This window comes from Monodon monoceros, unplaced genomic scaffold, assembly GCF_005190385.1.
Source record: "Monodon monoceros isolate NGI ecotype Baffin Bay Population unplaced genomic scaffold, NGI_Narwhal_1 Super_Scaffold_12, whole genome shotgun sequence".
NCBI classification, from domain to species: Eukaryota; Metazoa; Chordata; class Mammalia; order Artiodactyla; family Monodontidae; genus Monodon; species Monodon monoceros.
The window spans coordinates 101,791,213-101,817,164 of NW_021703768.1; the positions used below are offsets into that span (position 1 = coordinate 101,791,213).

Below are 25,952 nucleotides of genomic sequence, written 5' to 3' on the forward strand. Positions count from 1 at the left end.
GTGGATACAGCCGAGTTAGAACTTCCTTCTCCCCTCTCCCCTCCCCTCCGTTCTTCTGGCCTGCCTCCCGCCTCCCCCCACCCCCACCCCCACCCCCATCGCTCTCTCTCTCTCTCCCTCCCTTCCTCCCTCTCCCTCTCTCTTTCTCTCTCTCTCTCCCCCCCCCTCTCTCTCTCTCTCTCTCTCTCTCTCTCTCTCTCTCTCTCTCTCTCTCTCTCTCTCTCTCACACACACACACACACACACACACACACTTGTATTTTGTGCTGTCGTAAAACCCACGTGTCCAGCGGGGAGGCTGCCAGAGCGTGGAGCGGAGGAGCCGGGACGCGGCAGCGGCCGAGCGCAGCAGCCCGCCGCGGCTTCGGCGCCCGGGTCCGCCCGCACTCCCGCGTTCAGCGTAACTGTTCTCACGCCCTCCGCAGGCCTCTACATCCCTGGCTTGCGGTCCCGGAGGGTCCCGGGCGGGCGGATCTCTAGGGCTCTGCTCCCGCGCTGCCCAGGGGCATGTAACGTAGCCGGGGCGCACACTCTGCCGCACACTCACCAAGACACACGCACGCACGCACCCGCCGGCGGCTCCGAGTTTTCAGGTAAGCGAGGCTTGTCTAGGGCTGAGGGTCTTGGACCCGGGCAATAGGAGGCTGGAGGTCCTGCGCTGGGGGCGGGGGGCGAGACTGTCCCGCCTCCTGGCGCCGGAGGCCAGCGCGGCTCAGGCGCTGCGCCACTCCAGTTCGGGTCGGCTCCGGGCGGCGGCAGAGGGTGGGGGCTGCGTCCTGCCGCCGAGTTCTGCTGGGAAGCGCCCTCTCTCCGGGCTTCAACAGTGCCGGGTGGGCGCTGGGCGCCTCGGGCTGGGAGGCAAGGCAGGGTGCATACAGCTCCCCCCGCGCGGCGCTGCGGCTTCAGAGTAAACTTTGCGCCCCAGCCGAATTGGGAGGAGGGAGCCTCCGAACTGGGTTGCCGCCGGCGGAGCCAAGGACTCAAAACTCTCGCTCCAGTGTCTTGGCGGCGGTCTTCCCCGCCCCTCTCGCACCAGGCCCTGAGTCCGGCTCACGCGCACCCTCCTCTTTGCCCTCTGCCCCCAGTTTGAAGCGTCGGACATGCTGAAGCCCGGAGACCCCGGCGGCTCGGCATTCCTCAAAGTGGACCCAGCTTATCTGCAGCACTGGCAGCAACTCTTCCCGCACAGCGGCGGCGGCCCGCTCAAGGGCGGCGGTGCCGCGGGTCCCCTGGGCGCACCGCAGCCTCTCCAGCCGCCGCCCCCCCCGGAGCGCACTGAGCCCCAGCCGGACAGCCTGCGCCCACGGCCCGCCTCGCTCTCCTCCGCCTCCTCCACTCCGGCTTCCTCCTCCACCTCGGCCTCCTCTGCCTCCTCCTGCGCCGCGGCGGCCGCCGCCGCCGCCGCGCTGGCCGGTCTCTCGGCCCTGCCCGTGGCGCAGCTGCCAGTGTTCGCGCCTCTGGCCGTCGCCGCGGAGCCGCTGCCCTCCAAGGACCTGTGCCTCGGCGCCGTCTCGGGCCCGGGGCCCTCCAAGTGCGGAGGCGGAGGCGGCGGCTGCGGCGGCGGCGGCGGCGTCGTCGGGGATGTCCGGGGCGCCCCGCGCTTCCGCTGCAGCGCAGAGGAGCTGGACTATTACCTGTACGGCCAGCAGCGCATGGAGATCATCCCGCTCAACCAGCACACCAGCGACCCCAACAACCGTACGTAGCAGCAGCCCGCGCGCTCTTTTTCGGGGCGCTGGCTCCGTCGAGCGCGGGCGCCGGTCCGGGAGGCAGGTCGAATGAGGGGGACACCGGCTTGTGGGCTTTCCAGGCCGCGGGCCCGCACCTCTCAGACCACTGTAACCAAAGTTTTATGGGTTAGAGAAGGAAGGAGAACGGTTGGGACGGCCGGGTGACACCTCTGGGTTACCTCTTCCCCCTCCTCCCATTCCCTGCTTCCCAGCTCCGAATCTTTAAGACCCAAGTTGCTCGCGGACCGGAGAGTACAGATCACAGCCCTCCCGCGGCGTACTTCGCCTCGTGCGGGGCGGGTACTAGCGGCGCGCGATGGGAGTGTCCGGGGACCGGCCCGGCCTGGCCTTAGAGGGGACAGGGCAGGGACTGTCAGCGGTCCTGGGGAGCGTGGATTCCAGAGCTAATTTCTCCTTTTCGCTATTTTACCTCTGGGGTTAACTGCGTCAGCTCATTTTCGGACCGCGGGGTTGTCGGGGGACCGGCCGGGAGCTGCTTGCTGGCCCGGCCTCGCTGGAGTAGGAGTTTTGGATGACACTGGGTCAGTCTCTCCCTGCAGGCAGGCATTATTCTTAGGTTTACTATTTATTTTAGAGAAGAAGGAAGAGAAAAAGAATGCCAGTTGCTTAGTGAGAAAACATTTCCGACTTCAGGGCAGGGTCGTTCCCTGCGGATCCCGCATTCTCCGTGCACCCTGCACCCTGCAAACGTTTACAGTCCGTAGCCACGCTTGTTGGCTTAGCGTATTTTTTTAAATGAGGGTAACAGTAATTTAGTATAAGAAGCTTGCTCTTCTTTTCCCGAAATAAATGACAAAATGCCTAAATTAACATCAATTTTCTTCTAGCTTCTGTTCCTGTATTCACAGTTTCAAACTCTTGATCCCAAGTGTAGTTCCATTTTCAGGTTTTGAACCAAAACTCTAAATGAAGATCAAGGATGTGTCATTTATTTTTTATATCCAATTCTTTTTGGTAATTTCAGAAGTTATGCTATGTTTACACTTAATGTGTTGAGATAAATGCGAAGTATACTTCCAGAGACCCCAGGAGAGAACATTAAAGCAGGTCAAGAGTTAGGTTGAAAGCAATACGGGATTTGAAACAGCGCTCAGCTTCTTTCTTCGTCTCATTCCTTCATCTAGCTTCTGTATGAGGAAAGTTAATTGTAAATGTATATGATCATTCTATTTTGAACAAGTTCCTTCTTGCAGAATGTCTACTAATCCGTGAGCTTCTTAATTCGTTGTAAAAGCAAAATAACTACAGGTTGTAGTTATTTAAAGGACTCCCAAATGTATTACTTTGATTAAAAACACTGAGCATGACCCTAGTGATTGAGGTGTATTAATCTTTTCATAATGGTTGGAGATAATGGTTCTAATGGAGATAATTATTATTAATAAAAAGAGTAGTTGTGTTTACTTTTTTTCCTTTCTAGAGTCTGAGGGTAAAGTATTTGGTTTAAAATGAGGGTTTCAACTCAGATTTGCTCTGCAGTTAAGAAAATACCTATATTTCAGAGTTCCAGAAAATTTTATAAAACTATGTTGTCTTAATGAATTTCAAAAAATACTTATCTCCTACTGAATTTCTTGATTGTGTTTTTTTTAAAGCAGTTCTTTAAACATGTAAAATAAAACGATAAGAAATGCTTTCATAAAAGGTATTTCTTACTCCTAAGTGAAGTGTAGTCACTGTGGACTGAGAGTGCTTCATCAAACTTGCAGTCTTTCTTCTGAATTAAATTAGTGCTGGAAAAGACACCAGCAGTGCACCCCAAAGCCCCGGCTGTGCGCTGAGCTCCATGTGCTGTTTACAGTGCAATCTTGAGGTTCAATACATTTTCACCAGAGAAAAACCTAGACTGATCAGAGAAAGAATTGGGACAGATTCCTAATTAATATGTGCCTATTGAACCAGTATATTGTCTAGCTCCCCTTTTTCGTGGCTGGAGGAAATGAATTATGATTTATTCACATTATTCCTATTGTGTTAATCTTCTGCTATCTCCTTTTGAGTCGACTGGACTGCTTCAGTGTGCAAAGTGCAGGGGCAAGGACAGGAGAGAAAGGAAGTCAGATTGTCTCATTAGAGTTACACTTCACATTGCTGTCTAATTAAAGGGCAACTGAGAAAGAAAATAGAAAGCTGAGGTAGCTCTCCATGTAATGCTGGGAGACTAGGTCTGCCATGCTTCCAGGAACTTCTCTGGGCAAGAGTAGGCATTCATTTGAAACCATGAGATGTGTTTTACAAAGATGAAGTGAGAAGCGATTGAGTTTAATCTAACTAGGGGATCAGAACAACTCAGAAATGCAAGCAGTGCGAAACTGTTTTTTCCCTTGGCAGGGAAAGTTGATATATCACTTGAAAGATGGTGAATAACAGCTTTTCCCCATTCCCAGGTTGTATGTGGGTCGGGGGTGGGGTGAGAGGCGGGCAGAAGGGAAGCACCTATTAATTTATCAGGCACAGATCATCCTAGTTTTCCTTTTAGTCTATTGCCCTTTCCCTCTAAAAGAATTCTGTGAAGTGACCACTCAGCATTGCTTCGTTTTATTACTTTGTATTTAAAAACGTATTGAGTCGTATTCTCTTTTTCTTGCAAGGCAAAGAAAGGGGCCTCCGTACTTCTCCTTTTAGAAGAGTAACTTTTTGCCTGGGATCAGCAACCCAGTAACACCTGTGACTCAGTATCACCTTCACCTTGAAACTTTATTGCCACCTATGGCAAATGCCATAGTGAAGGGTGTTGTAGCTCTCTGTCACACATAAAAAGATTTAAAACCAGCAGAAACTATACAAGCTGGCCCGGGTGAGCTCTTCCAGTATATATCCAACTAACTCCGTGTATGAAGTTATTCTATGATTGAAGTACACTTTCCACTGAGGCTCTCAATGCTTACTTAGTTGCCTCTTTTTTCATCTCTAAAGTCAGGTGGAGCTTGTGTAATGCAAATGGGGGATGGGGACCTTTCTTCCTCCTGTATTACTGCCCTCATTTGCTGCCGGTTTGCCTGAAGCCATTGATTCCGTCAGGCTCCGTTGCGGTGGCCTCTTCTCGGGTTCCGGGAGCTGTGCGTTGTTTGAGACCCTGTCACTACGCTTGAAAGGTATTGAGCAGCGGCCAAGGGGAGCGCCGGACGTTTGTGTTTGTTCGGAGACAGCCGGCCGAGCCAGTTAGCTTTTCATCCCCCCCCCCCTTTTTTTTTTTTTTTTTTTTTTTGGTTAAGACATTCCTCCCTCGTATCTGGGAGAGAGCAGGGGACTAATTCCGCCTGGGGTCTCTCTGCGGAGAATTGAGTCGGGGCAGTCCGCAACTTCCCCAGCTGGAGGTCTCTATCTCCTCCGTATTTCGGGGAGCCCTGCTGCGCAGGGAACAGCACCGGCGTGTGCGCAGGTGTTGGAGTTGGGCCCGAGGCCCCCCTGTTGGTGGTGCCATCCTTTCCAAGGGTTTGAGGAGAGATATTGGGGAGAGAAGGAAATCTGGGGTTTGTTTGGTTGAGAGGTCAGGGAAAGAGAGAAAAGGAGGGCGAGTGTTCACTGACCCTCCCTAATCTCTTCCCACCCAGTTGGAAAATGCAGGTCCTGTTTGGGAAGCTCCCGAGCCCAGTAACCCACCAGTGGGATTCTCCTGACGCCAAGGCACAGTCGCTGCGCTACTCCCCGCTGTCAATGGCCAGCAAGCGACTTAGATTTCAGACCTGGTCTCCGGTGGGAGGGAGGCTCGGCGTCACTGTGTGGGCTTTTGTGTTGTTCTCTTTTTCTTTTTCTCTTTGCTCTCTTTTTGTGCGCACGCCCAGCCCCATCCCGTAACACACATAATTTAGCTATTTTACATCATTCGTTATCTAGCGCCCTGAAACTGAACATAGAGCCATATATTAGATTGAGGTTAGAAGAGGTGGTGACTGTTTATTTAAGGTGATAAAACGGTTCATCAGCAGTAATCTCCATCGATATGTGCCACCAGAAGATGAAGGATGAGGGGACAAGCCACAATTAATTGCCCTATAGTTTTGTAGGAGAGAGTGGAGCCAGCCCACACCCGCTTCGATCTCCTCTCGCGCCTCCTATTCATCATCTCCGCAATGTATATGGCGGCCTCGCAGGGGCAGGGGCCGGCGAGGTTTATCTCGGCGCAATATTCTCTCACCCTCACACACTGGCGCTGCCATTTAATTTATTAATACAGTCATCAGGAGACAAATAAAACCCACATTTCCTCCCTCTTTCTTTCTCTCCCCCTTTTGTCTCTCCCTCTTGGTCCCAGGGCCAAGCCGGCAGCCAGGCCGAGCAGGGAAAGCCCAGCGCGTAGGGAAGCCTTAAACTCTTCTAGAGAGAGGCTCCCAGAAGGTTCCTGGGACCTGGGCCGCCCCGCGGGGATAAGACCACAATCGGTTCCCCTAGCGGGCCTGCCTCGCCTCTAGACTTGCTCCTAGACCCGCTCCTGGGAGCCTAGAAGACCCCTTCCCGCTGGCAGGAAATGGGCAAGGCCTTCAACATACAGCTTAAGTGCTGGGGGGCCTGGCGCCCACCCCGTGCACGGTCCACCGCCATCCCAGCCAGCCAGTGGCTTGGCGCGGGGAGGGCTAAGCAGGGAGTGCGGGCTGGAGGGGGACGTGGAACTCTGGTGCGAGAGACTCCCAGCCACAGCGCTCCGCCTGCCCTCGGCCCCGTCGGCCAGCGCCCTCGGCGACCCCAAGGCCCAGTGCCCCCGCCACGAAGCACGCGGAGCTGCCAGCAGGCGGCACTCCCGGGGCCGCGTCGCCGTCACCGGGTGGCGATCGATGGGCGCCGGCCCCCACCCGGCTCGGCCTGTGGGACAGAAGGCCGCGACCTCGGCGGCGGTCGCAGAGAATTTATAGCCGGGCGGTTACCGCCGCCCAGGCGGGGAGACAGGCTTTTCAGCTGCTCCTCGGTTGCCTTCCCGGAGGATACGTGAGGGCAGGCGAAAGCGGCGGAGAGGCTTTGGGGAGCGAAGGCCCAGCGCGGCAGGCGCGTCCCGAGGGTCCCCGCTCCGCCTGCGCCCACGCGCTCCTGCCCACCTCTCCAAAAGGCAAAAGAGCCCTGAGACGTTTTATATTTCGCCTTTCCTAGAACGAGAAATGAGATACCTGAGAACTCTGGCTTGCTTTGCCCTCTTTACCTTAAAATAGATCCATTTTCAATTACACAAGTCGCACGTGCCCTTGTAAAAACATTCGAACAATACAGAAGGATAAGGAGGGAAGAGTGAGAGTCTGGTCTTCACTCCACTTGGCCTGGCCTTCTGAAGCCAGTGGGTGAACTAGTCTATAACTTAATGATACCTCCTTCTCTTACTCAGAGACCCATAAACAAGAGCATTAACAGATCTATTCAAGAGAGAGAAGAGAGCATGATCTCTTACATTCCCTAATGCTAAAATGGCATTTCGAAGTATCTTGCTTGGGGAATATAATATCTCTCACAGATGTAGACAACATTTTATGAATAATAATTATGAAGTTGTGAAAAAACTTACCCTGATTTTAAGAGAAAATAGGAACATTTATTTGCCTCTTCTTTATGAATACAAATAGATGTACTATGTATTGTTTAGCCTGGAATGCTGTATCATGTATATAATACATACGTATTTTTTATGTGTAGTTTAGGCATCTAGCCCACTTTTTTCCTCAAATCTTTTCATGTAGGTGTTAGTGGCTTGCTGTCTAGAAAACACTCTGCTAGAATGTTTGTCCACTTGGGCCACATTTGTCAACCCCAGCTAATCAGTTACTTGTTTTAGTCGTCCTCAGGCTCCTTTGGGACCCCGAGACATAAGTCAGAAGCCACATGTTTTCAGTGGCAGAAGTTTTGTATTAAGAAACAGTAACGTTAGGATATAACATGTATTTTGACATAGCCTTTCAGGTAGAGTATTTTGAAATAGCATGAAATGGTTTATAAATGAAGAAAACCTATACTGGATGGACTAATGATGGTGGGTTGGCCTTGCCTACCCTGCAGGTGTTCTTCTACATATTGGGAGAGCCTCAGCTTGTCACTCTGCAGAATGCTGCTATTAAATATTTCAATACTTCATGGAGACAAATGAAATTTAATAAGTTGAAGAAGTACTTTAGAGGACTTCTTAGAGAAAGGACTAGCCATACTCTATCGTGCATAACAAATAACAGGAGTGTGCTTGTTGTCTGTGTGGGTGGTGGCCGGAGTTGGCACCTTTCCTCATTTTATTGCTGATGTAGTGGGTGTGACGTTACAGGTTGTGGAGATCTTGTAAGTTGACAGAATCTCTGGTATGGACTGTTAGGGAGGAAATACCAAGTGCTCGTTCTTCTCACCCTTTGTTTCACTGAGCCAACCAGAAAGGGAAAGTCTGTTAACTCCCTGGGGTGATTTATTTTTATTTTTATGGGCATATTGCCTTTGCTTATTGTCATTTGTTTTAAGCTATTTTTGCTAAGGTGCTGAAAGCTCATTTCTGAAGTTAGGCACTGAAATTCAAAATTATGGACATTATCTACTTACTTTTCAAATCATCCTCTTACATTAACCTCCCCAAACCCAAGAGTGTGGGAAAAAGAGAGAAATCTCTTTAGTTCAATCATGCTACAACAGTTTTGCAGCCCCCAAATAGTGACTTCAGTGAAATATTTCACTTATATTGATTGAGTTATGAGTTTGGATATAAAATTCTCCTAGTTTTCATTAATCTTAGATCTCTAGGTTTGGAGGCTTTGGAGTCAGGCAGACCTGATTGTGAATCCTTCTCCGCCACTTTCTAGTTTCTGATCCTTGGTCAAGTTACATTGCTCACGAAGCCTCAGTTGCCTCATCTACAAAATGGAAATTGTGATATTTAGATAATACGGTGGTTGTTTGGTTGAAGGTAGGTGTCTGGCACATAGTAGGCACTTGGTAATTGTGAGTTTTTATTGTCTTTCCTTCTATCCCCCCTTTATCTTAAGGTTTTTGTTTTCACAATCAGAAGCTTGAGAGGGTGTGTGAAGTGTCTGCATTCTGGAGGAGTTGACTTACGGTGAGACTGCCTCCTTCCATCTAGCCCTAGGGTCAAAAGCAGAGCCTGGCACAGTTTTGACATTAGTTTGTCTTGCTGAAAGAGGGGTCCTTTGTGTGATGGAGGTCCAGGAGGCATGGCCACTTCACTACCTGCAGAAACAGGTTGCTACTTTTCAATTGAGAGGCCTGGGGACACCCTCAAGAGTGACGTCAAAGGTCCCCTCATTCCCTGGGCTCTTTTGGGGGAAGTGGAGGAGTAGCTGCCGGAGGGGAAGGCGCCGTGGGCTGGAGCCCTTCTTCACTGCAATAGGATACTCACCTAGTCAACCTTCAGTTCGCGGTGAAGCGAATGGCAAAATGGTATCGCACACCATGCTGGGTTGCGATTAGGTGTTCCTCGAAGGTTCCTCAGTGACTCACTTTTCACAAGTTCTTTGGGCATTTCAGTTGTTCAAGCACGGATAGGGCACACCCAGGGCGATCCACCAGGACTAGCTGTGACCAAGGCTGGGCGCAGGAGCCCAGAGGGGGACCCGCCGCCTAGCGCTGGCGCATCCGCTGGTGCCCAGCTCTTGCCATCTCCGCCAGTCGGGGCTCGCCCGATATCAGGCCCAGTGCCACAGGGCTCTGTTGCGCAGGGGCGCCGTGGCTCCCCAGGGAAGCTGGGCCAGGGAGGCTGGTTTCGCCGGCGGGCGCCGAGGCCGCCTCCCAGAGGCCGGTCCGCCAGGCCAGGGCGCAGACACGGCGGCTCCGCCAGGCCCATTAATAACCCGGAGGGCGCTGCGATCCGACAGCATGGTCGCCGCGGGCCTGCTTCCCGCGGCTGCTTGACCTGTTCCTGACCAGTTTGAGTCGAGGGACACTGGGGGTCCACGGCCGGCCGCCCCAGAGGGTGGGGGTCCCCTCGCGCGCCGGCTGCTCTGAGGAACATAGGAGAGAGTAGGCTTTACTACAGCTCTCACTTAATTTATAACGCAAAATAATTGCATTTAGCCTCGGGCTCAACCGTCTGGGCAGGATTTGGGGCCCTCTCCATTGAACCTTTATCCTCATCATTAAAGACCCATTATCTTGATCGTTAAATTTGCTGTTGGTTTTTTTGGGGGCGGGCTTCCGGGAAGAGCTTGCACGCAAGCACAGGGCACCCCAAACCCGACAGAACAGCACCCCCTTTCCCTACCCTTCCCCACCTGGCCGGAGTGCCCAGAGCGGGCGCTTCCGGGGCGCTCGAGAGACCCTAGCGCCAGTGCGCCCTCTGTGGCCGGGGTCTAGAACTGGGGCTCCGCGGGGCCAAGGCTGGCTCCGCCCACTTGCGTGGACGTTCTCGCGGGAGGGGAGCGTGGGTCGAGGAGTGGGGATGGCGTGCAGCGACGGACCGATCGCCCTTCTGCTGTGGTGATTTTGAAAGTCTCTTCTATAACTGTAAAGAAAGGAAAACCAGACATACCCTGGCGACCAAGGTAGAATCTCTCCGAGATATCAGGTTGGTCGAGAGACCGCCTTTTCTCTTGGTACAATGATAAATACACTTTGAAACACCACTGAGAGAGAGAACCCGAGGGAACAGGGGAGAGGGTCAGAGGGAGCTAGAGGCAGAAGGGAAGAGGGAGAGAAAGGGGCAGAGGCCCGGGGAGAAAAGCCGAGAGCCATCGGTTCCTTGGAGACGACAACGCCGTCCGCACCCAACTCGGGAGGCTTTTGGAGGCGCCCGGGGCCTCGACCCTGTGCCAGATGGATTTGGGTGCGACGAATTCCAAGGGAGCGCGTCGGGTCACCTCTCCCCCTGCTCCCAGTGGCCTCGGCGCCCTCCGGCGTCACTTCCCTCGCAGGTGGCTCACCCGGGCGGGGATGCTGTTGGCACGGGGTTTACCCGGGGTTAACCCTCTCCCTTTCCTCCCTCCCTCTCGCGTGTCTCCGGCAGGTTGCGACATGTGCGCAGACAACCGCAACGGCGAGTGCCCCATGCACGGGCCGCTGCACTCGCTGCGCCGGCTCGTGGGTACCAGCAGCGCCGCGGCCGCCGCGCCCCCTCCGGAGCTGCCCGAGTGGCTTCGGGACTTGCCACGGGAGGTGTGTCTGTGCACCAGCACCGTGCCCGGCCTGGCCTACGGCATCTGCGCGGCGCAGAGAATCCAGCAGGGCACCTGGATTGGGCCCTTCCAGGGCGTGCTCCTGCCGCCGGAGAAGGTGCAGGCCGGCGCCGTGAGGAACACGCAGCATCTCTGGGAGGTAAGTGGGCCGCCACCGAGAACCTTGCCACCCAGCTGGAGCTTTGGCCGGCAAAGAGCCTCCCTTGTTCCCCAGAGGGTAGTGGAGGCTCGATTTCTCTGGTCACGCAGATGCCTGGTATTTGCAGCACCTGCAGTGAAGAGGTGCAGAGCCAGGCCCAGCACTACAGCAACCCAGCCAGGAAGACAGGGCTTACAGGTTTCTGAAGATGGAATCACCATAACAAGCTTCCATTCTAGCTGTGATAGATTTGACTGTTGTCTCCCTTGATCTTGAGAAAAAGAGAAACACCTGAGGAGATAGAACAGAAGAGGCTGGGCATTGGGATGTGAGCTAGGTGAATTTTGTGTCCTATTTTAAGCTCTTCCAACATGTTGTTTTTGTTTTTGCCCACTGGGCAAGAAGGAACATAAGCATAAACAGGAGGAAGGAGAGTCAGGTTCATTTTCTCAGATAAAAACAATTTGGTAAACGCTGAATGTGAGAGACTGTAACATGTTTCACAACTTTCAAAGTGCCCAAAGTAAAGCAAAATCATACTGTGAATCAGATACCACAAATTCTACTTCTCTGACAAAGTACAGTTATTCAGTCTTCAACAAGGTACTGGAGGAAAACTCTGGGCAGTTTGGTTATAACCCAATTGATAGTACTTCAGTGGTACAATTTTACCTGATGCTATTACTTAAAAGTCAACAACGTATCTGAAAACTGTTAACCTGAGATTTGCCTCAGATCTTCATGGTTGATTATTGAGGTCCATTCCGGAAGAGACAGACCCTTAATGTAGGTTTCCCCCACAACAATTTTAGATACTCCCACCATGGAGAGTTATTTATGAAAATAAAGTGCCAGAAGTCTTACTCTTAAGCAGTATGTACATCTGACTGAGGCCAGGCAATATAATGGAGTGGGATTTGCCAGAAGACAAACTTTTTTAAATGCAGGGGCCAAGTTGGCATGGACCTTAAGGCTCCATTAATGGCTCATTTCTGCAATAGCTTGCCCCCCACTCTTGGCTCAGTAGCCTGCAAGATGATCATTTTTCACTGCAAGTTGCCTTATAGTCACTAACTCATGCGATTCAATAATCCACTCAGATTTTGCTGAGCACCCACTCTGGCCAGCACTATAACCTGGTCTCCAGAATGCTTGTATGACTGTTGGCAGTGGGTACTAAGGCCTGTGTCTGCAGAGCTGCCTTTGATTAAAGGGGAGGAACTAAACCTATGAGCTCATAGCCAAGCAGCCCAAGATGACCACATGGTGGCCACTGGACTGTGTACCCTACAGTTATCCACTGGTGCACTGCACTGTGCCCAGGCTCCCAGGTTCCATTTCACGCCTAAACTATTGTGAAATTATTACTGGAAAACAATTATACATTTTTAATCTTTCAGAATAGAATTCTTGAATGAGGAAAAATGAGGCATATTTATGTTGCCAAATAGTTTTTTTTTTTTTAAACAAATTTTATATAGGGAAATGGGGCAGGAGAAAATGGTCAATACATTGAGTCAAGTTAGACTTTAGAGCTTTTGGATAGGAAAAACTGACATGTGGGAAATAAAGCATCTGGTTTTGAAATATTTTCTAGTTGGTTTTTGTTTTTGACTAATTAGTTGTTACCTCCACTGTGGTTTCAAGTTTATAAAACAATTCCAGTCACTTTTCTTGTTCCAGTGGTATTATTAGGAACTCTATACCATACAGTTAAAGATCTGCCAGTACTTTTCTGAGGAAATCGCAAAGCAATTGCTTAGTGGTACAGATTTGTTCTATCTGAAAATGTTAAAACTGAGCACTATTACGTTGCCCTCTGATGCCTTGGGTTTAGTGCCTGTCTATTTTTAGAGTGCCAGGGGACAAAGCCACAAATATGAAAAAAATCCCATAGCTTATTGTGGTTGTTGGTTTTTGTTTTCCTAAAAGGCTTTGAATGATTGGGATGTTGGCAGGAGACCACTGTACAGATAGAATATGATGATGTATAGCAATACTGAAAACTGTGGAGCCTTTTTTCTGCACCTTTACTTGTACTTGATGAAGTTAAAATTCTGTTGTAGCAAAGAGACTGGGGAATTTAATTAGTTTGTTGTTGTTGATGATACTTCGGTGGATATAAAGTGAGTTTTACCTGTTGTTTAGGGTATGTGAGTTGAGTGTGTTGGGGGGTGGTACATAGACTTGGTTCTGTGTTACAAAAAAAGACTTGCTGAGTTTATGCTTGAATGATCTACTTCTAAAAAGGACATAATCTGTTTATTTTTATCATCTGTAAGAATAGTTACAATAACATGCATTTAGGGGATTGAAGGGATATTAAAACTGAGGCCATGTAATATGTATCAGACTCCTGGGAGATCATATAAATGTAACCGACCAGGGTCAGGTAACTTAGTGCCAATGTCCATGTGTAAGATAAAATACTTATTTAATAGGTTTCAGAGTTTTACTAGTATAATTATTTTTAAGATATGAAGTGTAAATTTATTTTTAATTTTTAAGCATTATAATTTATTATTTTTATAAAATGTGACCATTTGAATTGTTATATTTATAACAGAAAATTCTAAATGTGGGATTGTTCCTCAGATTTTAGTCTTTCCTTTCAAATCTAAATTTTATTGTGAAAAAATTTTAATTATTATATTTTTTATATTAGAAAGAATCAGTAATTGGAATACACTGTAGGTCTATAGGAAACTTTTGGCAATAATTGTTTAATGACTCATGTAATAATTATCCATTTTGAAAACATACTTTTAAAGATATCTTCCAGACTATCAGATCGACATAAAGCAGATCTTGAAAAAATTAAAAGCAATCGATCATTACTATTTCATTTTAAAAGTCAACTGGAATCGTTTCTCTTTCTCACATGTTTTTTCAAGTCACTTGCAGGTGAAGAAATGTCTTTATATTTAGAGTTCAATACTCAGGTCCTGATGGATCTTACCAAGGTTACTTATCTTTATTTCAGTACAATAAATGGATTGCTAGTCACTGTTTCCAAGTAGACGATGGATTTTTGTTTCAGTTTACAGTTCATTGTTTTTAGTAAGGTTGTACTTTATTATACACATGAAGGCTTATTACAGAAACAATCAGATTCACTTTACTCCTTTTGTTGAAGCATTAAAGGCTCTTTTTGTTTTTTGTAGAAAAATGACTTTTTAAATATTTAACATATATCATTTACGGAGAGCTTGTTTGATTGGTTTGTAAGTGTGCTATCATCTTTTAGTTAATATTTTCTTTATGTATAATCCTGGTTCATAAAAATACAATTTAAAGAAAGTTTAATATCATGCCATTACCTTCATTATGTTTTGACTCTTTTGGGTATTTGTAGTTTAAGGAGGTTAACAAGCTAAAAGCCAAATTATTAGTCCTTTTTTGGGCCAATTTCTTTTAGAATCAGAATTTTAATGTGTTTTACAAAAAAATAGTAAGCTCAGATACTTTAAAACAGAAATATTACAGGATGGATTAAACAATCACTTGCCTTGCTTATATACCTGTATTCCAGCAAGACTTGGATGCATGATATATTTCTAGCTATTTGGCCATGACGGGAAAGATCTTTCTGAATATTTTGCAAAGAAAGCATAGTCTTTCTCAGCAATTAGGTCTTATTGATGAGAGTGAGATAATTTTGTCTTAATGTGTTTTCTAATAAAGAAGTGAGAAGGCACATTTGATTCCAACATTTATGAAAACATTATCTCAATTATTAATGTGCCCCTTTTCCCTTGAGATAAATTAATCTAGTCGTACATGGTTTCCCCTTTCTGCTTAACATCAGAATTTAATACGATTGGACCTGAGGAATGTACATGGTGTATACTTTAAATTCTACTGGAAGAAAATACGGAAATTTAAAATTAAGTTACAGTTTAAGATAGCCTAGAATTACTCAAGCCTTTCAACTCAAAGTCTGATTTGACAAGAAATTTTACCAACATTGACAAAATAAATTGCACTTATTTTCACCCTAGAAAAGTTTTTCTGTTAATTGAAATAATGCAGTAACTTGTTAGGATTACAGTCAAGGTACTAATTTTACAGAATTTCTCTTTGCCTGAGTAAAATTTGAGTGTCTCATTTTCAATTGCACTACGTAGAAAGCTTCATTATTTTTCTTAAGAAAATCAAGGGGTATAACATAATGTGGTCCTTTTTGTGGTTTGATTTTGTGCCATAATATTTTAGATTTAATAAGAGTTTTACTTTGAAGCAAATGGTCTATTTTTCATCATTACTATTTAACTTAGGTCAAAAGACATTAATGAAAACCAATTTTAAAAATACATTACATGCTGCTAAATGTTTATATTTCAAAGCCATCACAGGTAATTGGTACTAGAAGGAAATGAATTGATTTCATATTTTAAGTGTATTATGTATGTTTCCATAAGCGACCCCAATCCATCTATAGTACTGTACCCATTTGTATATATTTAGATGTTGAAAAAAATCACTTGAAAATAATAATTTTAAATTCAATAAAAATCATTTTTAAATTCAATTAAAATCACTTAAAAATTGTTCCAGTGATAGTGCTGTAACTGTATACTCCATATTTTGCTTTATAGACCTGGGCTCATTTTGGCCTTATTCACCAAAACACCAGGGTACAGAATTATGCGGCTGTCACAGCTATATTGAAGTAAAAATTGTGTTTCTTAGCAATTTATCATTTAATATAGCAGAGTGCTTGTCATTTTAGTTTTGAATATATCAACTCCATGAAATCAAAGTAATGTCTCCTTCAAAATAAACCATAGTCAAGTTACTATTATGTTTTTAATTATGCAGAGTAACAGCTGGTGCATCTCTTTGGCTTTGCCTCATTTGATTTGAAGATATCTTTTATAGTGGTGCCCATTTGATCGAGTGTGAGCATTTTGTAGTTTTACATAAACTGTAAAACCATCTGCCGCCTCTTGAAATGGTTTCCAGAATTGTGTTAAAAATCAAAACTTAGTACTTAAAGTTGGCTTTGAAAAGGTCCATTTAAAGTCCTGGTCCTCTTGGTTTATGTACCAAATGCCACCCTTGGTTTTCTAAGTCCAAAAATGACTCTGCTTTAAAAAAAATTATAACAGCCATTTGGAAATTCTCATGTTAGTGAAGTTTAATCCAAATATGCATGTGACACTACCGTGTTTCAGTTGCAAGTACTTTATAAAGAATGATGTGTTCTGTATCTGCAGGACTATTTTTCTCATTGGTCAGTGCAGTTTATCTATTGTTTACAGATTGCTTCTTTTGATAGCATTTTGTCCATGTGAAGAAAGTAATTCACAAGTATTTCCTGGTCCATAACTGCCTATTTTCTTACATTGTATAATTTTTTTCCTTTTTCCACACTGCCTTAAAAATAGGGTATGGAAATTAAAATCAGAATTGCAGAGGTTACTGGACAGATGAAATCTGCTGTCCCCAATCACTGCGTGGCAGCAAGTGATCTGATGAAAATGTGATTTTGGTAACACTGGGTCAGAGAAACCTGCAGGGGAGCCTTTTAATTTCACTGTCAATTAAGGCAGTTTTAATTATTCAAGGAAATCTACTGTGTTACCCAGAAACCACGTGTAGTTGTTGTATAATATTATGAGTTTTAAACGTTTTTGGTTGAATACGGAAAACTGCCTATTACTCAGCTGAGGAATCATGTCCACAGTATCAAAATCCTCTTTTCTCAGAGGGTGGATGTGATACATTGGTGTTTGGCTTTTCTAAAAAGTGCTGTGCATGGGACCACTATGAAACTGCCTTGCTCTCCTTTTTTCTTTTTCTTTTTTAGAATCATATATACTCCACAATTTCATGAGTTCAGACATTCCTTGTGTATTTACACAAGAAATACAGACTCCGGTATAACTACTTAGCATAAAAGCCAGAGCAGCCAGAACAGCGTATACTTTTCCTTGTAAGCATTTGCCACCTCGCTCAGATAAGTTACAGAATTCCATTATCCAAATTGTTACACATGTGTGACAGAGGTTGACCTTTTGTCATGTCAGTCCTTTTTGTGTAGGCCCCAGGCTCCAGCCTAATGGCTCAAACCCTGATTTACTCACTGTAATAAGGGCAGGAGGTCGAGCAATTGTCAGGCTGCCTGTTCGTACTCTTCTTGGAGCCTGGTTGAAGGCTGTTAACACAAAGCTTTTCAAAGTGAATTTACAACCAGCACCACTGACAGAGGCCAATCAGTGCACCATAAATGTCAGGTTAGTGAGATTGAGCAGTAAGTAAAGTACTGACAGCACACTATTGGCTGGAATCAATTGGCCAAGTTTTAACTGAGAAGAGCAATCTCTGTGTGGTGGACTTAGGGAAAGAGCAAAGTGTGCAGTCTGGGTTTCCAGGTGGAGTCTGTAGATTTACCTGTAAGGGTTGAGATGTCACCCATTTGCTGCAGTGCGTCCAGCATCATTGTGTCGATATGCTTCACGATCTGGGAGTTCAGAGCGGCAGAGCCTGCTGATTCTGAGTTGGGTGGTAAAAAATGCCCCTAGCATTAGACAGGAGAGAGAGAAAAAAAAAACTATTAAAATATGGGGCTGTCCGAACTGGGAGACACATCCAGTGCGTTACAGTTCAGTGAAAGGTAATTTGTTTAAGTTGCAAAACTGTAACAGGGCTTTCTACCAAGGCAGAGAGACAGATAAGCCCGTTCTTTTGCTCTTCCTGGGGCTCAGTAGGGTGAAACTTTCATGGAAGTCACTAATGACTGATTATGGGTTGAGGGTCTGAAGGTTTCCCCACCAGACAAATGTTTTTATCATTTTGTGTAATGACAGCCTGGACAACAATTCATTTAACTCTGAAGGCATCAGCATTAAAATGGAGGAATCCATTAAAATGCTGTATGCAAGGATTTATAAATTAGGCAATTTCCTTGATTATTGCAGTCATTTACAAAATTGATTGTTCCAGTGTGGTATAGACAGATTTCAGCAACGATCATTGACAACAAGCACATTCTGATATCTATAGCTACTGGTCACTAAACCATGTCAGTATTCCTCACCCCCCTTCTGTTCTTGGTCTCAAGGTCAGGCAGACTGATTTCAAATAAGCTTATAATTATGAAGTTTCATTTGTCTTCAGAGGAGACTAACCTAGACTGTGAGGGTAGGTGTGGGTTGCTCTTAAAGGTTGTAGCATTCTATTTACAATAGCCAGGACATGGAAGCAACCTAAGTGTCCATCGACAGATGAATGGATAAAGAAGATGTGGCACATATATACGATGGAATATTACTCAGCCATAAAAAGAAACGAAATTGAGTTATTTGTAGTGAGGTGGATGGACCTAGAGTCTGTCATACAGAGTGAAGTAAGTCAGAAAAAGAAAAACAAATACTGTATGCTAACATATATATATGGAATCTAAAAAAAAAAAAAAAGATCATGAAGAACCTAGGGGCGAGACGGGAATAAAGACGCAGACCTACTAGAGAATAGACTTGAGGACATGGGGAGGGGGAGGGGGAGGCGGGGACAAAGTGAGAGAGTGGTAGTGTATATATGGACATATATACACTACCAAATGTAAAAGAGATAGATAGTGGGAAGCAGCTGCATAGCACAGGGAGATCAGCTCGCTGCTTTGTGACCACCTAGAAGGGTGGGATAAGGAGAGTGGGAGGGAGGGAGACGCAAGAGGGAAGAGATATGGGGATATATGTGTATGTATAACTGATTTACTTTATTATAAAGCAGAAAGTAACACACCATTGTAAAGCAATTATACTCCAATAAAAATGTTAAGGAAAAAAAAAAGGTTGGAGCATTGTTTTTATATTTTAATCATACTTTGTGGGGAGGGTATTGATGATCCCGATATGCTTCAGATCAGTAGCACAGATTTTGAGATGTTTCCAACTTAAAAGGAAATAATTTTTGCAAATTGCATCTGTAAATATTTGTTTGATTGAAGATCTAAAACTCAATAATGTGTTTTATTTGTTGGTCCTTAGAGTTCTAATTACCCAATAGATACATCAGAGAGTCACTGGATTTTAGGTCAATTAATTCTGGAAAGCCTAATAAAGACATTGTTACAAGTGTGAAATGCTCAAAATGCTGCAGATTTTCCTATATAAGAATGCATACAAGTTCATTTGGTGTTTAATCATTAACCACAAACCACAAAGTTGTCTTTATTTCTGAAATATCAGAGATGGGCATGCCAGATGTGTCTGCAGAGCTCTATCCAATGAAAGCTGGCCGTGCAGTTTATGCTTAGTACAGAATAACTAACTTTAGACATTTGTTTTCAATCATCATTTTGTTTTTAATCATAATTTTCCCCTTTTGGAAATCTAACACAAACTGCGGCTTGTAAAACAATAACACTTTAGAAAATTGTTTAACACTGTTGGGAAGGCAAAAAATGTTCAGTTTGTCCTGATTTGAATATATAATAATTTGATCTCAAGGTAGTTCTTTGTTTTAAATTGAAGATGTATGTTTTGGGAAGTCCTGTGGCTTGGGGGCACTTTGCACTTATCTGGCTGCTGTTACTTAATACTGTAAGTCAGAAGTTCATTTTCATTTTTAATTAGTTGTAAAATTCACTGCTTAAAAATTGAGTAAAAAAGGCAGTGTTTCAATTCAGTGTCTTGATATGATCTCTTCATTTTTATTTAAATTTTTTTTTACACAGTATTCTGGTTTCTGTTAAGACTTAAAAAGCCATGTGACTAGATCTGTCTCGGGGGAACTCTGAACGAAGCACTCAGTTTTATAGGTGTTTTTGCCAGTCCCCTTGTAAATTTATTTAATAAACCAGCACCTACAGCATGCAATTGTGAAATAATGATATGGGATTAAGCCCATTTTATTAAAATGAACAGTGTTTTTCACTCTCTGTGATCATTTTAAATTAAGCCTGCCTCAGATAATGAAGTGTCTGTAGAACATTCGGTGTAATCTAATTCAGGAGAAAGTTCTTAAGTGCTTTTTATAATTGGAATTAAATTAAATGTAATCAAGTCATGTTTTCAGTGTCTTGTACAGCACCAGGGCCTCAAGTGTTGTTAGCACACGTGGGAATATTAATGTTTATCGCAAAAGCAACAGTACTAAATTCCTAGATATCCTTGCAAACTCCAAAATGGTAGATAACCCGTAAATAAATTCTAGGTTAGAATATAATGTTTTTAGAACCTGTTGTGTTTGTCCCACACTAATATTAAAATCTATTTTTGATATACAAAATGCACAAATAGTTCCTGGGAGAGAGAGTCCTGAAAAATATTGGTCTACTGAGGAAAACACTTAATTTCAATTTATTGCAATTAATTGCAATTTAAAATTTGACCTGGATAATCTACAAAGTAGAAAATCTAAGTGCTAAACTTTAAAATGGTAGAAATGAACTTTTCTATTAAAAATAATTCTTGTCATAAGAAATTTAAACTGTATGAAAGTATAAACCAGTGGTAACCATTATTGACAATTTTTGTAATGGTCTTTTGAGAGATGACTATTTAATGTAATATACATCGGTTTGTATTTGCATTGTATATACATTGAATCACAGTTTTGCTGAAAGATACTTGTGTATCTCCTTGATACTGCAAAACACATTTTAAAAGCAGCAACTCATGACACTGTTTTCATAGGATCTCCTGCAGATGTTTAAATTTGGCTCACCCGTGAATAGATTTTGATTTTGTGTCTAGTCCCATCCTCCGCTCTCTGTATCTTCCCTGGTGGGAAATTTCATTTACAGTCTGCAGACCCTACTGATACTATAGAAGCATTTCTACTGATATTTTCATGTTTTATAGCACATCTTTAATAAGACCAGAGCCTTTCTGAGATCTATAGGGAGATTTTAATAGTCCTCAGGGAGAAAGGAAAAAATTTTTGTGTTTCTTTTTATACATCAAGGTATTAACAAAAAAGAATCAAATCTCTTTGAAATGCTTTTCTAAGTAAGAAGACTCCTTGATTTATGTAGCTGTGTGTGAGACTTGAGGGAAACTACTTAATTTCTTTGTACCTCTCATTTCTCCATATGTAAAAGAGGGCCATATTGTACTATTACACAAATTTGAGTGACAATATTTATGATGCTTGTTTAACAAAAGAGATTTTCCCTTTTTCAATTGGGGTTTTAATAATAATTTTTAAGTCTGTAGTGGACTTGCATATAGTAATAAAGAATCTCATTATTTGTCTGTGGAAACAAAAGATTGTACATGGTAGCCCATGATACACAGTTTGGATTTAATTACTTACTATAAAATCAGGCTTAATATTTAAATGCAAATTTATTTAGCACTGCTTACAAGTAAGAAAGGATTATGTATTAAGGGGATACCATACAACATAGATGTACAAAAAATCATTGCTGGCTTTAATTTTTAAAAGAACATTTCTAATGGAGGGCAACAGGGTAACTACAAATATTAGACACATAAAGAACATTTCCTAGAGGTACATGATTTCAGTAAGTGAAATGGTCACTCATAATCCTCACAACAGAGAACTGACTTGCAATATGAACATGCAAGAGGAAGCACTTAGTAAAATCACCAGGCAGCCCTAAACCTGAAGGTCTTTTGACCATGGGCCTTGAATCAGGAGCAATTCATTAGGTAGGTTTGACCCTGGATATTGAATTCTGAATAGAAAAACATCTCAATGCCCAGCATGTCGTGACTTGTCAATAAATATTAAATGACAACAAATCAACATAGTGGCACTTTTGCCACTGTCCATAAAAATGTGTGTGCAGCTATGTGTGTACCAGTGAATACCTACATAATAGTACATTATACAACTTATGAATATGTGTCAGTGTTGATTCCAAGTGACAGAAAATTTTAAATGAAAAAATAAACAAATACCAAAACTTGTCATAGAGAACAAAAATTAAACTGAAATTAATATTTTTCTAATATATATTTATTGAATATTAACCATATCTCTTATGTTATCTGGAGTTTTTACTTTGATGATAACCTAATCAGGGGTGATAGTCAAAATATTTGACAACCAATCCAGCTTAGACCCTGCCTCATAAACCTGGATGCCTACAGTTGTATCTGTGCTCCATGGGCTACATATCAGCTCCAAAGCTAGGATAGTTAGCAGAGCTTTAGCAAAGCCATTAAACAAATAGTCTGTAATGGGTATAAGTTTCAGTTTTGCAAGATGAAAATGTTCTGGAGATTGTACAATATTGTGGATATTCTTAACACTACTAAACTATATGGTAACTTTTATGTGTATTTTACCACAATAAGAAAAGAATAATAACTATATTTTCAGTGATTTTTCTTCTAGCTCAGTGATTCTTAAACTCTCACATCCTGGAGACAAGAATCTCCAGGTGCAGGGAGCCCAGCATGGGGACCTGCCCCCAAAAGATTCTGATTCAGTGGTCCTGCATTGGGACCCAGGAATCAATTTTCTGGACCAATGTCCCACGTGGTGCTGGAACTACAGTTTGGGGAACGAAATGCTAAGCTCCCCCTTTGTCGGCCTTACTCCTGAGGTTGTCAGCTTCCCTTCGTGCTTCTTCCCTTGTCTTGGCTGCTCTTGAGCAAACCTGGCATCTCTTCGGTTTCCCTTCTATATCTGGTCTCGTCTGTTTCTATGTTAATTCTAGTCTTACCCCTTGTTTTCATTCCTGCTACACCTTGCTAATCTCTGGGCATTTCCAATCTCCTCCTTTACCACCCACACCCCAAGATAGGTAAATAGACAGATAAAAATAGATATAAATATTAAAGAACTACTAACAGCAAAATGGACTTGCCTGACTTTCATATTTTCTGTCTTTCTGAAGTCCTTCTGGCCAGGTATAAGGAAGCAGCCAAAAAGGCAGAAAGCTTTCTACTGCGTGTCAGCTGCAGTGCGTAATTAGCCCCTTAGCAATCAAGGTGTGCTTCAGGAGGAGGTGGCCCTCTGGAAGGCATTTGGTGGCGTTCACAGGGCCTGAGTTCCAGCCCTCACTGGGTGTGAGCTGTGTGACTGCAAGCAGAAACCTTCACTCCCTCGGCTCTTACCAGCACTACATCTGACGGCACAGTTCTTTCCATGTCTCCTGCCAGCCCCTTCTGTACAGCCCTATATCGTAGAGAGGCCATATACTCCTTGCATGATATTTGTGATTTGCGGTCTGTAAATTTTCCATATGCTAACTTTATCTGCAAATGTGCTGGTTGTTTTCTGTCTTCCTCTTCGGGTTCCCATTTCTGCCCGTTGAGGGAGCATGCAGCCTGTATTCTGATCACAGCGTACTGTACCTGCTCTTACTGTTTCTGTGGCTCCCTGTGAGAGGAGGCTGTCAGACTCCGTTTCCCACACTGGGTCTGAGATCCTCTATCCTCGCTCGTCTGTGGGACATCTCCATTTAGGTATCCTGACATTGTTTCAAATTGAGTTCACTAACAGCGACCACCTCACACCTCCTCAAATAGGAATCCACTTATCCTTAACTTACCGTTCTCTCATTCTGCTTTTTGGCCTATGAGCCTAGCATTTTTGGAGTTACTGTAATGGCTTTTTAAAATATTTGTATTTCTGGCAACTAACAGAGTAGCACACAAAAAGCACTTAATAAACACTGTTGATCTTTTTTTTTTAGAGTTGGAGTTGTTATATGAACAAATTTGAAAAAAAATAAATTTGAGGATCACTCAAGTAAAAGTTAATAGTGCATATAAATTATTTTGTAAAAAAAATAAAGTCCAGATATGAATCCTAAATTGCATCCTTGCTTCTGTCCAGAAGTATCCATTACTGAAAGGCAAATATCTTCTCTTGCTAATAAAAAATAAAAGATTTCTTTTTATTCTTGAAATTTGAGAACACATTTGACATTACTAAAGATGTCTAAAGAAATCTTATCTGTGACACTTTTATAAACAAGGTATTAAAAATTGCAGTGGGACATCTTAGACACAAGCCTCAATTGGTGCTAAGATCCACTTTCAGAGCCTACTTCTGTAAAAAGTAAGGAGGTAATAATCTGACACTGGAAACGCTGTTGATCTGACAGCAGTATTAACAACTAATACATTTAAGCTGAGACTTTGTGCCAGGCATTCTGCTGAGAGCTTTATAGGAGTTATCCTAATTCACCCACAGAATAACCCAATAAGGTAAAGACTACCACAGTATTTTTCAGACGAAGCAAGTTTTCGGATGAAGGCAGAGAGAAGTTAAGTAACTTGCCCAAGGTTGTAGGTAGTAAAGGTAGGATTTCCACTGAGTTGTGTGAGCTGCAGAGTTTTTGCTCTGAACCCATCTGTTGCTGTGCTGCCTGCCCTTTGCACTCTCAGACCTGAACTCCCATCATATTACAGGGCTCCAGTCTCTGCCACAGACTTCTCTGTGCATCCAACCTGGTCTCTGGATCTGGCTGGGAACACTCCCTCCTTGGTGGGCACTGCTTTGGTTTCTCAGACACAGCCCAGCCAGCTTCACAAGAGACCCCATAGCTCAGGCCCTTGAGATTAGTCCGCCTTGTGTTCCAGGATCATGGGCTCCACATTTATCATCCCAGAAAATGTAAACTCCCCAGCATTCAGGGAAGCACATTTATGGAGAAACTACTGTGCATGAGGTGTTGTGCATGTCACAGAGATGGGCAAGACCAATTCTGCCCTCAAGTACTGTGGAGTAGTAGGATTGCAAGTAATTCCAGTTGAAAACAGTGTCCGGAAAGTGCTTTTTGAGGTACACAGAGGGGAGAGTTTCCTGCTGAGATCAGGGAAGGAGGAGAAATTTGACCTCGGGACATAGATAGTTAATACTCAGAGTCAGGGATTGGGAGGAAAGATGCTCCTAGGGGAAGCTCAGCCATCCCCTCCTGGTCCTTAGAAGCCGTTTTCTCCCTCTGCTCCTTCATTCTAAGTGAACTGCTTCCTGTTCTTTGTCAATGTCTTGCTAATTTCCACTGCTGTGCTTTCTGCCTAAGCTATTACTTCACCTAGAAGGTTTTTGCTTCTTATTCTGGTCAACCTATATTTCTTTTACTTTTTTAGAGTCGTATCTTCCAAGAATTCATTGGGGGTTAACCCCAGGTCTCCACCACCCTTTCCACATTCTCTTTCCTTCAACCCTGTCCTTGACAGTTGTTAAAGTTTTACTCTTTCGCCTGATATTGCTTGCAGCCTCGGTTTGGTAAGCTCATTTTGGGGACATACTTTGACTAAAAAATTGCTTGTTGTTTGTCAGTGATTCAGCTTTGACTGAGTGTCCTGTATTTTTATGTGTGAAATGTGCAGTCCTATTAAGGTGACAGTTGAGGAGAGACCTGATGAAAAAAGGAATGAACTGTCAGGGAGGCCAGTGTGCTGGTAGCCCAGTGAGTTCAGAGGAGCTTTGTGGGAGAGAAGGTCGGAGGTATCTGGGATCAGGTAAATTAGACCATGGGAAAGACTGCATTTTATCCTGAGCAAACTAGATCTTGAGAGAGGAGTAGCACAGGCCAACTTATGTCGTTGTTGTTTTTTAAAAATAAATTTATTTATTTATGGCTGCGTTGGGTCTTCATTGCTGTGTGCAGGCTTTCTCTAGTTACAGTGAGCGGGGGCTACCGTGTTGTGGTGTGCAGGCTTCTCATTGTGGCGGCTTCTCTTGTTGCAGAGCGTGGCATCTAGGTGTGCGGGCTTCAGTAGTTGCAGCATGTGGGCTCAATAGTTGTGGCTCATGGCTCTAGAGCACAGGCTCAGTAGTTGCAGTGCATGGCCTCAGCTGCTCCGCGGCATGTGGGATCTTCCCGGACCAGGGCTCGAACCCTGGTATTGGCAGGTGGATTCTTAACCACTGCGCCACCAGGAAAGTCCCAACCTCTGTTTTAAAAGGATCACTCTGGGGTGCTGTGTGGAGAACGAGTCTGTGGTGGGACAAGGGTGGATGCTGGTAGGAGGAACTCAGAGGACAGGATGTGACTGGAGAAATAAATAGGAGTTGTGAGCATTTGGCTGTTATTTAAATCCA

At 44.3% G+C, this 25,952-nt stretch overlaps 1 protein-coding gene across 1 annotated transcript in view; it reads left to right on the plus strand.

Moving 5' to 3' along the window:
- Window positions 1-1,100: 1,100 nt before the first annotated feature.
- PRDM6 (PR/SET domain 6) overlaps window positions 1,101-25,952 on the plus strand; it is a 98,931-nt gene continuing 74,079 nt past the window's right edge. The window contains exons 1-2 of the mRNA XM_029218810.1: window positions 1,101-1,698; window positions 10,663-10,970. Coding sequence (XP_029074643.1) covers window positions 1,101-1,698; window positions 10,663-10,970 — 906 coding nt within the window. The remainder of the gene's footprint in view (window positions 1,699-10,662; window positions 10,971-25,952) is intronic.